This window comes from Cyclospora cayetanensis, unplaced genomic scaffold (genome assembly GCF_002999335.1).
Source record: "Cyclospora cayetanensis isolate NF1_C8 unplaced genomic scaffold, CcayRef3 CcayRef3_contig_63, whole genome shotgun sequence".
Classification (NCBI taxonomy): domain Eukaryota; phylum Apicomplexa; class Conoidasida; order Eucoccidiorida; family Eimeriidae; genus Cyclospora; species Cyclospora cayetanensis.
Genome location: NW_020312624.1, coordinates 38,213 through 51,142, shown reverse-complemented (window position 1 = coordinate 51,142; position 12,930 = coordinate 38,213). Strand labels below are relative to the sequence as shown.

The following is a 12,930-nucleotide window of genomic DNA, read 5'->3' as shown; positions in this document are numbered from 1 at the left end:
TGCGATTCTCTAGCAGTGAGAAGAGGCGCAGACGTCCAAGGGTGCCAGCAAACATCCCCGCAATGATGGCTGGGGCAGCTTAGGCAGAGGAGTGTGCTCTTGGAGGTAAAAATACAGCAGATATCTGATGAGCAGGGGAATATGGATCGGCAGGAGGCGCGTGCAAAAAAAAGCCATGCGAGAGGCTTCTGCTGACGCCCTCCTCTTGACGCTGCGCAGAGGAGGGAAAAGCACGCGGGTATTCGTAAGCCAAGGCACCAAGAGCAGATTCAGCAGATGTGACACGTGGAGAGCCGCAAATGCGACGGCTAGATGGCGCCTGCTGTTGCGAAGCATGTGTTGCAATTGCTGGTAGTCCTTTGGCTAAGGGCAGCCGCAGCTGCCGCTCATTCGGCGTATGTACTGGCTGATATGCGTGCGCAAAGCGCGCATGCTGTCAGCGGCAGCAGCCACACTGCCAGAAAAAGAGCAGGAACGGGCTGCGTGATTACTGTTGTGCATACACTTGAAAGGCCCGAGCACACAGCACGCGGCGCAGAGTTTGATGAAGCCACTGCGTATGCAAGTAGAGATGCATATATAGATACCTCTAGGAAGATTTTTTCTACTATTACGGTATGGAGAGTTCATTGAACGGGGCATCCGTCTGCGACGCTCCCCGTGAGGCTGCTCTTCCTGCATGCATGCATGCATGCATGCAGGGCCAGGGAATTGTGGCGAAAGCCGCAAGACACTCTATGGCGCTCCTTTTTTTGTTGACTGCAACCTGCTTCCAGCAAGTTTATTCATCAGCTCGCGTCTAGAGGCGTGCGGCTTGAGAGCCTCAGGCGTTGGGGTCGCTGATCCTTATCACCCTGAATCCGTGTGTGGCTTGCAGCCAGCAGCCCCTCTCCGGCTGCCGCTGCTGGTTGTGCTTCTGTTTGCTTTGCGACGTGCTGCGTGCCGCTCTGCAGAACCGGCAGCGATAGGGGAAGCGCCTGCAGCAGATGCAGCAGATGCACCTTGGTGGTCATGAATACACAGCGCAGCCAGGAGGCAGCAGCCTCTGATACGGCGGGGCCTGTCAACGCAGGAGGAGGCGGAGGAGCACCGGATGCAGAGCGTTTGGTAGTGCTGCTGCAGCAGCAGCTGGAGCGTCTCTACACCGACCCTGATCCTCAGAGGAAGGCAGCGGCGAACAGCTGGCTGCTCGAGTTTCAGAGATCCTCCGCTGCGTGGGCAGTGTGCCGGCTGCTGCTGCAGCAGGAGCAGCCGCAGCTGCAGCTTGCAGGCGCCCAAACCCTCGCGTGGAAGATTGACAATGAGGGGCATTTGCTCCAACAGGCGCACAAGGAGGAGCTCTCCGCCGCCCTCTTTGCTACTGTGAGGCAGATGCAGCAGCACATGCAGGAGCAGCAGCACGAGCTCAGCTATGCCGTTGGCGGGAGACTTGGCCATTGTTTTGCCGCGCTTGCGTTTCAAACGATAGGCGAGTCGCAGCTACAGCAGCACGACGAGCAGCAGCAACAACAGCACCAGCACCAGCACGAAGAGCAGCAGCAGCAGGAGCAGCAACGCTTGGTGGAACCTTTGCGACAGCTCCTTGCGTTTGGAAGTGGCGAGAGGGCTTTTGGAGGGATGCCCTCGTCCCCTGCCGATGGCAGCAACAGCAGCACTCCCCTCGACGACGCAAACCTCCCGCTCACGTGGAGTTGTTGGATCTCCTTAGCTGCCTTGGCTGCGATTCCATGCCTCCTCAGAGCATCGGATCTGCCGAGTCGAGGCGCAAGGCGACTCGGAGATGGCGCTCAAGGGCGAGCTGTCGCACTAGCCCGTCACTCGGTGCTGACTTTTGGATCTCGCGTGCTCGCGGCTGCAAGTGCCGCTGCGAGTGCCGCTGCAAAGCCTTCTACAGCAGCAGCAGCCTTAGCAGCGCGGGGAGGCAGGGGGAGCAGCGGCGTCGAGGCGCGCTGCGGAGAGGGCGCCTTGGTGCTTCTGACGGCGTGGCTGGATGGCGCAGAGACAGCGGATGTGCCCGTGTCTGCGCTGTGCTGCGCGCTGGGGGAAGCCGTCTCTCCCTTCTTCTTGAGCATCGATCTCACCGACTGCCTCGTCGCAGCACTCCCGCGTTTGCCTGCGTTTATGGCTTTGTGGGGAGTTCAGCCCGCACCTGGCGCCATAGAGGCTTTCTGGGGTGCGCCTTCTATGCCGGCAGGCACGCCGGAGGGATCTTTGCTGCAGCGTCTCCTGGTGGCTTTCCAGCAGCTCTCCCAGCAAGTCGAGGAGGATCTCGTGCAGCTGCAGCAGCACGCGCGCAGCACAGAGACTGCCACCCTGATACGGTGGGGGGGCGTGCTGCTGACGATGCTGGAGGGGCACCCGCAGCTGCTGCTGCTGCCTGGCGCTGCCGCGGCAGGCAGCTTGCTGCTGCTGCTGTGGCGCGCGAATCCGCTGACGTGGCTGCGCGTCTCCGCCTTCTGGGCGCAGGTGAAGGACATGCGACGCGACGGGCTGCTGCAGCAAGACTTGCTGCAGCAGCTCGCGACGGCAGTTTCCCCCTGCTGCGTCTCCGCTCTGCTGCAGCACAGCCGTCGCAGCAACCCCTGCTGGATGGCGGAAGGTGCAGCCGAGTGGGCACCCTTCATGGAGGCTGCAGGAGACGTGCTCGCGGATTTGTTTGCTCTGCACGAGGCGTGCGGGGAGAAGCAAGGTCATGCCTTCTTGCTCTCCCTCTCCGCGCTGTTGCGTGGCGCCGTCGAGAGGGAAGACGTCTGCGAAGTCGAGTCTGTGCTGCTGCTGCTAGACGCCATCATCGAGGCGCTTAACCACATCCCGCAGTCTCTCGCTGGCGCGCTGCTGCTGCTCCAGCGGCTGCCGCAGCAGCAGCACGTCGCCGTAGCCGCGGCGCTGCTGCTGCGCAAGGCGGCGATCCACTTCACGGAGGATCCGGAGTATGACGGCTTGCAGTCGTGTCTCTCGAGGACTGCCTGCTGCAGCTTGCCTCTGCTGGCGACCATTTGGCTAGTCGCGCTCAGATCCGCCGCGCGGCTGCTGCTCCTGCACCCCCCGCTCCTCTCAGACGCCATGCTGCAGCTCACCACGTGGGGAGGGCACCATCTCGGAGTCGCCGCGCTCGAGGACGTGGAGAAGCAGGAGGCTGCCGTCAATGGAGGCGCGCCGAGTAGCGCTGCTCCCGCGGAAGCCGCAGACATCGCCGTCGTTGCAGACAGACGACTGCAGCAGCTCCGCGAGCTGCGCGACTTCGTGGCGGCAGTAGCGCCTCAGCAACTGCCGCTGGTCGATGGGACGCTCCACGCGTCCATCGTGAAGCTGCTGCAGCACTTTCTGCCGACAGACATGGCGTGTCTCTTTTGTCAGTTGCTGCAGGAAACTGCGGAGGGCATCCGCAGCAGCAGCGTGAACAGCAGCTGCAGCAGCGCGAACAGCGGCACTGCGCTTTTCCCCAGCGCGAGACACCCTCAAGCGGCGAGGCTGCTCGCCAGACTGGATTGCTGCGCTGCTGCTCTCTTCTCTGGACGGGTTGAAGTGTCAAGGGGGCCTGCCGCTGCGGCAGCCGCTGGCGGCAGCAACGAGGTCAGTGCCGCGAGCGACTGTTTTGCGCTGCTGCTGCTGCGCTCTCCGAAGGAGCAGGCGGAGTTTCTGCGGCAGCACGCAGCTGGGTGCTACCTCTTTCAGCAGCAGCAGCAGCCGCTGCTTTTGAAGCCAGACACAGAAGACACCGCGCTGTGGGTGTACCTCCTGCAGCTCGTACGGGATGTGCTGCTGCATTGCGCTTCAACGCTCCCCACGGGAGGTGCCTCACGAGAACGCCTGTCCTTCTCGCAGCTGATAGATTTGCGAGCGCGACTCCCACAACAGCAGCAGCAACAGCAACATCAGGCCGAAGGCGGGTACCCCGAGCAGCAGCAGCAGCAACGGCAGCAGCAGCAAGAAACAGAGACGGGGGGCGATCTCTTTGTGCGTGCGTTGCGGTGTCTACGACTACTTCTGGCGGTTCTGGGTAGCCGGGAGGACGCTCAGGATATGTGGGGCGCTGTTATTACCACTGTAGAATCGTGCATTGCAGCTGCAGCCGCAAAGCAGCAACAGCACCAAGGGGGTGCCGCTGCTGCGGCGATCGCGCTTCAGGGTTCTTGTATTGTGCTGCTCTCCGATCTTTTGAGGATTACGGCAGCAACGCCTCCGCTGCAGCGCCTTGTGAGGCAGCGCATTGCGCACGACGCTGCAGCTGCTCTTGAGTTGTATGTATGTCTGAGCCACCAACTGCCACCTGACATGGCGGATGCGTATGTACCTCTTTTGGAATTCCTCTCTGCCCACGCATCTGCGTGGGGGCCGCAGCATCAGCAGCAGTTGCAGCAGCAAGAACTGCAGCAGCAGCAAGAACTGCAGCAGCTGCAGGTGCTGCAGCAGGCAAAAGGGGAAGGCGTGGCGGCAGCAGGCAGGGGGGGGGCAGAAGTAGTGAGGGAAACGAGTTTCTTCGAGTCTCTCATGTACGAGCAATCGCTACTGCTGTGTTCTCACATCCTGCGGGGTGATGACGCGGAGGTCGCGAAGCGCTGCTTGGGGTTCTTGTATGTTTGCTGCTGCTGCTGCCCTAGGCGACAGCGGCAGCAGCAAATGGAGCGGCAGCTGCACCAGCTAGTTCCTGCAGTTCTCGGCTCGCTGGGAGTCTGGGGTATTGAAACTTTGGCAGTGCTCTGGAAGGTGTTCGCGCAGTGGGGGGAGCGCTACAACAGCACCCTCTTGTTGTGCGTTTCCTCGTGGCTGCGAGAAAGCAGCACCAGCAGCGGCAGTGGCAGCAGCAGCCGTTCGCCGCTCCAGCAGCTGGAGCCTGTGCAGCAACAGCTCCTGCTGCACTGCCTAGAAGTCTTTCGAGGGCCCAGAATAAGACAGCTCCTCCAGGATATGTGTCTCATTGCTGCGGGGGTGTCGTCCCCTGCGGATGCTTTGGTGGCCTATGAATTCGCTCTGCACGACAGCGGAGCTGCGCGCCACTGCGCAGACTCTGCAGCAACAGCAGCTGCACTGCCACCAACAGCCGCTGCTGCCCCCGCCGGGGTAGCGGGGGGGACGAGGTCAGCGCAGCTTGAAGGCAGTGCTAGCTGCCCCTTAAAGCTGTAGCGTTTATCAGTGTACGGGCAGCTGGAGCAGCAAGGCCTGCTGCTGCTGCTGGCTAGCCAAAGAAACTGCGCTGCAGCCGTCTTTGGGAGGGCCTTAAGGACTTGCCGTATTCGTGCAAACCCGCTAAGATGTTTGAGAGTTGCTCTTTTTGGAGGAGGATTAGCCTCTGCCGCTGGTTGCTGCAAAAGTCTGCGTGAAAAGCCACTTGTTACGGTTGTGCTGTTGCGCGTTCGCCGTAAACACAGGGGCTGCCGAGATGCTGCAGTCAACGCCTTTCTGCTAGCGTTCTCGTTCGCGCAACGGAAATACATCACACGCAATAGCTCGGAACAGCCCATATCGTTGATCTAGGAGGCTTCTTCTGAACGGCCCACAGCCCGCTTTTCTCCCTTCTTCGTCTCCCCTCTCTTTCTTCCTCCCCATTTCTTCTCCCGTGTTTTCTTCCTCCCTCTTCCCTCTTCCTTCCTCCCCTTTTCTTCCTGCCTTTCTTCGCCCTTGTGTCCTCCCTCTGATTAGGTAGCGCCTTTGCTAGTAGTTGGTGCGCTCTAAGTAATCCCACTCGCTAGGACTCTTGCCAGCTGGCTGCTCTGCCTTGGTCGCTCTCTCTGGCGCTGCTGCTGCAGCTTTTCGCGTGCGAGCGCGACCGCAATGAAGTGGGCATGCAAGAAAAGAAAGGGGACTGCCGAACAGCGGCGGCTGCTCTGCTCTCCCTGCTAAAAGCAGGCCTCATGCTGCAGCTTGCAGATGAGTTTGCGCGGCAACAGTTTTCTCGCGCTGCCCGCCTTGTGTGTAACGCGCACCTCTAGAGGGGTGCGTCCCCCCTGGCATCTGCCCAGCAGCCCTTTGGCTAGCTGGAGTCGCCTTCGGTTTGCACTGTTGCCAGCAGTTTAGCTGGCGTGTTTGTTTTATTGACCTAGCGTGGCGGCCTGCAGACCGCGGAGCAGCCAGATACGGCTGTCGCGTTTCGCTCGCTGAGTTATCTACTCAGCGCAGTCCGCTGCGGCTCCGAATAACTTGAAGCTTACTTTCAGAACTAAAGAGGCTTTTGATAGTGCAAGCAGCGCCTCTTTACTCGTGGCTTGCTGAATATCGAAGAAATGTGAACTGCTAAAGAACTCTTTTGACGGTCTGGTGCCCTTCCTGCTGTTGGCGAATTGAAGGTGGTGAAGGAGGCTCCACGTGTCTGCTGAAGAAGCGAGGGTCACACGACCGCTGAGAGTCTATGCGCTTCGCTGGCTGTTACCCCTGCCCTCTCCTCTAAAATCCCCTCGCACTTGCAGAAAAGGCACCAAAAAATGCGGCGCACTCAGCAGCTATGGCTGCTCTCTTTGCTCCCTTCTCGATGCAGCGGCGGCTGTACAGAAAAAGAACTCGGCTCGCCGCTTCTGAACGTCTTCGTTAGGCCCCCGTTCTCGCCGTCTTCATCGAAGTATTTCTTCTCCCGCTGTTGCACACAGGACCTTTCACCGCCTGTTTCCCTCTTGTGATGACAGCAAGTGCGCACAGCGTAAAGCCCCTAGTCAGGCGCTCTAAATCCTTTTGAGTGTCATCAAAGAATTTACCAAGCGTACTGGGAGTAAATGCCCTGCAAATCGCCGAGCTGCTGCAACACATGTGCTCAATTCAGCAGATAGACATGTGCACCATACCACGGAGTTTCCCGAGCACACTATCAGCGTCTCGCATCTTTCCCTATTTTCCACAAGTGACGCACAACTTCCCTACGAACGCCGCTGAGCGCGAGCAGCTGCAGGGGGCACCTCAAGTGTCTTCATCTCTTGGCCTCCGCTGCCTGGATCTCCACAAGTTGCTCTTTCTCGACAGCGCCCTTTGCCTTTGCGTGGCTACCTCCAACTTGCAGAGGCATTGCAGCAGCACAACAGGGGTGTAGTTGGTTACCTCAAAGCTCTCCGGCAGACGTCTTCATCAGCGCGCACCTTCACACCTGTGTCTCCTTCACCTTCGACGACCAAAGAAGGGCTATGCTCATTTCCAGCTTCCTTACGGCGGCGAGAGGCGATCTGTCAACGCCTTTTCCGCACCCTTGTTCTGGTCTGCTGCCGCAAAGGCTGCCTTTGCAAAACACTATTCTGTAGCACCCAAAGCGCTGCCGCTGCTGTTTTGCTGGCGGGGATTCGCTGCTAAACAGTTTAGGCGGCGGCTCCAGAATAACTGCAACGGCGTGCAGTCCAATCCAGCACTGAAGCAACCTCCACAATTGCCCTAATCAGCTGCCATTTGCCTGCTCTTTCTGCTGTCTCCCTCCTTGGGAAGAAGCAGACGGCTGTCGCGGCGCGTGCAGCCTCAGGTAGATTCCAAGTACAAACAATGATCGCACCAGTACTCCTGGCTGCATCGTCTCTTCCGAGGCTGTTTTCCAAGCGGCTCCGCATTGCGAACAAGGGTACAGTGGGATGTTGCTGCTGTTGTTTCTGCAGCTGCGAAGCGCTTTGCCTCTTCTTCGCATATATATATATGTATGTCTACATTCCGCAGCGCATGACGCACAACAAAAAGCCGGAACCACGACTGTCTTGAAGAACCCGTCTGAAGCGTCTGTGGCCTCTCGTGACTTCCTGTCTTTCATCTCTGTTCTCGTAAGCTTTCTTGCTTTTGCACGCTTGCAGCTGCTGCGTCTGACGGTGTGCTGCGCACTTAGCAATCGCAGCTGTCAGCTTTGCGGCTCCGGTTAATGTCATGAACACTGCCAAACCCAGATGCGGCTTCTGCGTCGGCATCTCCTGCTGAAGCTGCTTCTCCTGCTCCCTCAGAGGCTGCACCAGGCAGTGCCCCCTTGCTGTTGCATAGCCCGACTACGTCCTCTGCTGCATTTACCGCTGCATATACGTTCCAGGGGGTGCAGCTACGTCTGCATCCGCTTGTGCGTGTCTAGCAAGCCACGGCTTGCTTCTGTTTTCCTGGCTCACCAGCAGCCGCCTTCCACCCTCGTGAGCACGCGGGATGGATGGGGGCATGCGGCTGCTCGCGTCAGCAGGCTCCCGTCCACGCTTGCTGCACTTGCTGGAGAGAGAGCGGCAAGGCGATCCTGCATTCTGCAGCCCGACATTCCCACTCTAATACACACTTTATGCCATGCTTTCCCTCCACACAGTCGCGTACAACACCTGCTGAGACGCGGTGAGACGGCAACTGTCGCACGCTGCAGCGTTCGCCCCTGGCAGGGGAGTGAACAGCAGAAAAGCTGCCGCTGGTGCTGCCGATGTTGGCATTTCTACACAGCGGGGGATGTGCATGTAAAGACTGTCTTGGAAACAGAGACTGCCGCCAAAATTGTATGTGTGTGTGTATGTGTATGTGTGTGTGTGTATGTGTCTATCGCTCTGTGCGGGCTTAGTGCAGCGCCAGCTTCGTGCGGCACGCCTTCTCCAGGTGATCGCTGGGAAGCCTGCAGCAGCTGCAGCAGTTTGGCTGCGGCCGCATGCATGCATGCATGCGGGGATGAATAAATTATATGAAGCTGGGAATGCCTTTGTCTTACGTGCTGCTGCCGCTGCAGCAGCTGCTCCTGCAACTCCTTGCCCTTCGACAGAATCCGAGTGGCTTGCTGCTGCTCCTTCAGCTGCTGCGTATGATTCCAAGCTGTATGTAAAGACGCAGCGTTTTTTCTGTTGCTGCACCTGTGTGTGGCTGCTTCGCGCGGCGTCAAACAGCAGGCAGCACAAGCTTCCCGCTCACCTAGCCCACCATTCCCTACTGCTTGCTAGACGGCTAACACTTCACGGAGAGCTGAAGAAACCGCTGCCTCTTTTGCAACAGAATGCCACTTCCATGCTGAGTTGGAGCTGCACAAGGCCGTGTTGCAGCTTCTCCAACTGCAGAAATCCCTGCTGCCTTTGAGGTGTATCTCTTTCTGTGTGTGCGTGTGTAGCTGCGTGTTTGTGTAATTGTGTGTCTGCGCATGTGGTGCTTTGCGTCTGCTGTTTCTGCCATTGCTTTTTTTTGGACAGTATATTGCTGCCGGCACGAAGCATTTCGTTCTTTCGAGACACCTTGCGGCTGCGCAGGAAGGGCTTTCCGCTGCTGGTGTTGTTGCAGCTGCTGCTGCAGGTGCATGGCTCGCTCCCATGCACCACACGCGAGTTGGCGAAGCCCACGATAACGTTTTGCCCATGCATATCGCCGTGATCGATCTCCGGCTCTATACGTTCCTGCTCAGCGCGTCGCTGCACATGATGTTGCTGGAGAATGTGCTGCTTTGAAAGCAGGAGCTGCTCGCTCTGGAGCGCTATCGCAGAGCATCTGGTTTTTGCTTCTTCCAGCTTTTTCACGTATGGGTCGCCGCTCTGCTTTCTGCAGCTACACCTGCGCTTCCACGCAAAACTGGGGAAGCAGTTGCCTTGTCTTTCTGCTTTGGCAAGGATGCCTTGTCTAAGTCATGTGGTTGCAGAGGCGGCGCTAGGCCGCTCTCCTCCAGCGTGTACTGCTGTCTATGCCACATGAGACCGCTCAGACGAAGTGGCTCTCTCCGCTTCCCTACGACTGCTACATGCCTTTTCTTAGGAAAAAAACCTTCGATTCTGCTCCCTGATTGAGACGCCGATGCTCCTTGTGCAACACATACCCCTTCCCCTGACAACAACAACAGTGGATATGCCCCGTGCACCTTTTCCGCACAGTGCAGCTCTTCGTTCGCCTGCTGGTGGGAACGCCGTGGTCTTGCCGCCGCGCTCGCGTTTTTGTAATTGCTGCTGCTTTTGTAATCGATGTTTTTGCGACTGTTGCGTCGGTTGATGCAAGAGGTGTTGCATAGCGCTCGCTGCTAGTCCGCAGCAGGCAGCTCCTCGCAGCAGTGCCCCTGCACAAGAGGGGTTGGATGCGGCTTTGCTTTGCGGCTTCTGCCGCGCGTTTATGCGGTTATCCGAGCTATTCACCGTGCTTGTGTTGCAGCTTCTACTGACGGGCGAATACCAGACGTGCATCCACACAGCCTTCTTGCTTCAAGAACGGCATATTGGTGGCTTCGAGTATAGACACGGCCCGCAGTGCACACATGCCTCTCGGCAGCAACGGGGAACGCCATGACGCGAGTAACTTTTCGTGCATCACATTTTTGCAGGCGTTCCTTCTTGCGCAGCCAGCTGCGCGCAAACGTGTCTCGAAAGCCGCTAGCTGAAGGGCGCTCCGTCATGCCTGGGAGTCTGTCGCCAGCAACTCGGCTTTAGTGCCTGCCGTTAAGGAAGCTCGACGCGCTGACACGTCCTATGGAGGGTGCCGCAATGAACTTGTCAAGGCCTGTAGCTGTTTTGTGCGCCGCTCTTTTTGCATGTATCTCCAAGTGCGCGGTGCTGCAGCCTCAGGGGAGTGAGGAAAGAGCCGATGTCGGTAGAGACGCTGCTGCTGTAACCACACGAAGAGCTGTGCTGCATCTTCTTCAGCGCGCACTTTCGAGTTCTCCCTGCACCCTTCTGCAACACGCTGAAAGGCGTAAGGCCCACCTTTTCAACGTACGCTGCCTTCGCCGCTGGGGGACGCACTCCGCGGCTGTAGTAGTAGGGGGGAGAAAGGGGTAAAATCAACCCCTGCTGAAGATTTTACTGCACTTGCAACCCCTGCTGTGTCCAGCAGATGCTCCAGACGCTAATCCACAGTTTCCGGTGTCTGTCTGTCTGCCTGCCTGTCTGCATGTCTGCCTGCCGATGTTGGACCTGCTGCTTTGAGGCAGCAACAACCTGTGCGTCTCTTGCTGCTCCGTGTTGCTGTTTGTGGAGCAAACAGAATACCCCAAGATCCATTCCTGCTGCTGCCGCTATGATGATCTCCACACGTCTCGCTTGTTGAGTACACACAAGCTGCGTTGGTGCTGCCACTGCAGTAGACACACTGCGAGCTCGTGCTTGTGTGGATTCGCCCCCTGCTACGCCTCAAGCGCACCCAGCAGTCGCACCAGTGGCTGCTGCCGCGGCATGCGCTCTCCGTTGCATTGCGGCGGTTGTGCGCATTTGCGCAACTGCCGCGACACACTCGTGCATGTTGCCTTCTTCTTCGCAGCCTCCCGCAGAGTAGTACACGAAGAGTTGTTGTTCTTGCAAGGCGACGCCAGCTGCACGCTTCTCTCGCACAGGTCAGTCCAGTAGCGGCTGCTGCCTGCCTCCTGCCTCCACAGGGGCGTCGTCGCCATGGCAGGAACCTCGACGACAAGTCTTCAGACGTTATAGCAATAGCGCTCAGCAGACTTGCAAGAGGGGTGCTGGCGGCATGCACGTCGTGCACAGAAGACAGGAGGCACTTCCGGAGTGGCGGCTGTTGCAGCTGCGTATCCTCGACGAGCGGCGTCGGCGATCGCCCCTGTTCCTCACAGTTGCTCAACAGCCTACTGCGCGCTCACTTCGTGCTAATGCACCTGCATCCTCTGGGCATATTGCTGTCTGTCCAGCAGCGGCTCCTCTTGCTTCTGCTGCCTTGATCGATGCGCTTTCTCGGCGTGCGGCTGTGTATCACTCCCGAGTCAGAACCTCGACAGCATCTTCGTATCACAGCTGCTACAAGCGTTATCCGCACTAGAGCCTCGCCGCGGGAGAGTCTGAGTGCGTGCATGCTGCGTCTGTTGCTGCAAGCGCAGCAAGGGCGGCTGTTGTTGTTGCCGACGTGCGTGACGCACCCTGGCCTCTATGCCAGCATAGCTTGCCAGCCTTTGCACCGAAGGAAGAAGAGACACTCCGTCAAAGGACCACGAGCTTCTAGCCTCCTGGTGCTGCCGCTCCCTCGCTTGCAGCGGCTCAGGCAGACTGGTGGTAAGACACAGTCCCCCAAGGCTGCTGTCTGCGCCTTCGCATCCCCACATTTCAGCTTGATCAGTTAGACTGCTTGCTTCGGAGGTGCCAATGGCATGTTGCTGCTGAGACGTCGCCTGGGGGTTTAAGGCCTTTAAAATAGCATCATAAGCCATGTTGCTACTCGCACTAAAGAGCCTTTTAAACTCTTTGGGCGGCGATGCGCGGCGCTGTGCCTGTTGGCAATGTTGCGTCGGCTGCTGCTGTTGCTGCTGCTCCTCGTGCAGCTGCTGCTGTTGCTGCTGCTCCTCGTGCAGCTGCTGCTGTTGCTGCTGCTCCACGTGCCGCTGCTGCTGTTGCTGCTGCTCCTCGTGCAGCTGCTGCTGTTGCTGCTGCTCCACGTGCAGCTGCTGCTGTTGCTGCTCCATTCCTGGCTCAGGGAGCGTCAGAGCCTCCCGAAGCAGCAGCTGTTGTTGGTGATGATCGGACTGCGGATGTATGTGGGAGAGAGAGGCGGAAAGCGCTGGTGGCAGGGTAGGTGTGGAGAAGCACGAACTGAAGCCACAGACTCGCGAAGGCGGTCCAGTCTCAAAGGCTGGCGTTGCCCACACATCATCGCCACTCGTCCGACAGTTTTCCGCCTGTAAGGGCTGCATTTGTTGCTTTTTACGGCGCTGCTCCTGCAGCCGCTGCTGCTGTTCTGCTCTTAGGCTCTCTGGGATTGGAACCGGAGGGAATGGGCAGCAGCAGTAACACATGGAGCCTCCATTCACACGGGTGCGATGCAGCCACTGCAGCGGCTGTGATCTGAGCGGCTGGCCATTTGCGGCTCGCGGCGGCTCTGCACGTTGCTGCTTAAAGAGAGAAGGTACATCTAGGGAAGGCTTCTCTCCTCGTGGGCTGTGTCTTGGCAGAGCTTGAGGTTCGCGAAGCTGGCGGACCGCCTCCAAAATCGGTCTGCTGATGCCTTGCAGCGGTTGTTTAGGCATCGGCTGCTGTTGCTGCTGCTGGTCTGGCTCAGGGAGTGCAAAAGATTGCAGGTGTGGGGTTAGCGAGCATTTGCTGTCTTGCAGCA

The 12,930-nt window shown here is 58.6% G+C and overlaps 1 protein-coding gene across 1 annotated transcript; it reads left to right on the top strand.

The window, feature by feature from the left end:
* Positions 1 to 1,011: 1,011 nt before the first annotated feature.
* On the top strand, positions 1,012 to 5,673 carry LOC113146809. The gene is made up of 3 exons (XM_026335246.1): positions 1,012 to 4,361; positions 4,446 to 5,025; positions 5,641 to 5,673. Exons 1-3 carry the CDS (start codon positions 1,012 to 1,014, stop codon positions 5,671 to 5,673), a joined length of 3,963 nt encoding a protein of 1,320 aa, XP_026191031.1.
* The last annotated feature ends 7,257 nt before the right edge of the window (positions 5,674 to 12,930 follow it).

Excerpts from the sequence above, each read along its gene's own strand:
- LOC113146809 (XM_026335246.1), top strand. The coding sequence starts at position 1,012 with ATGAATACACAGCGCAGCCAGGAGGCAGCAGCCTCTGATACGGCGGGG. Across the intron at positions 4,362-4,445 it reads CATCAGCAGCAGTTGCAGCA|GGGGGGGGCAGAAGTAGTGA; the intron begins GCAAGAACTGCA and ends GGCAGCAGGCAG. Across the intron at positions 5,026-5,640 it reads ACTCTGCAGCAACAGCAGCT|GTAGCGCCTTTGCTAGTAGT; the intron begins GCACTGCCACCA and ends CCCTCTGATTAG.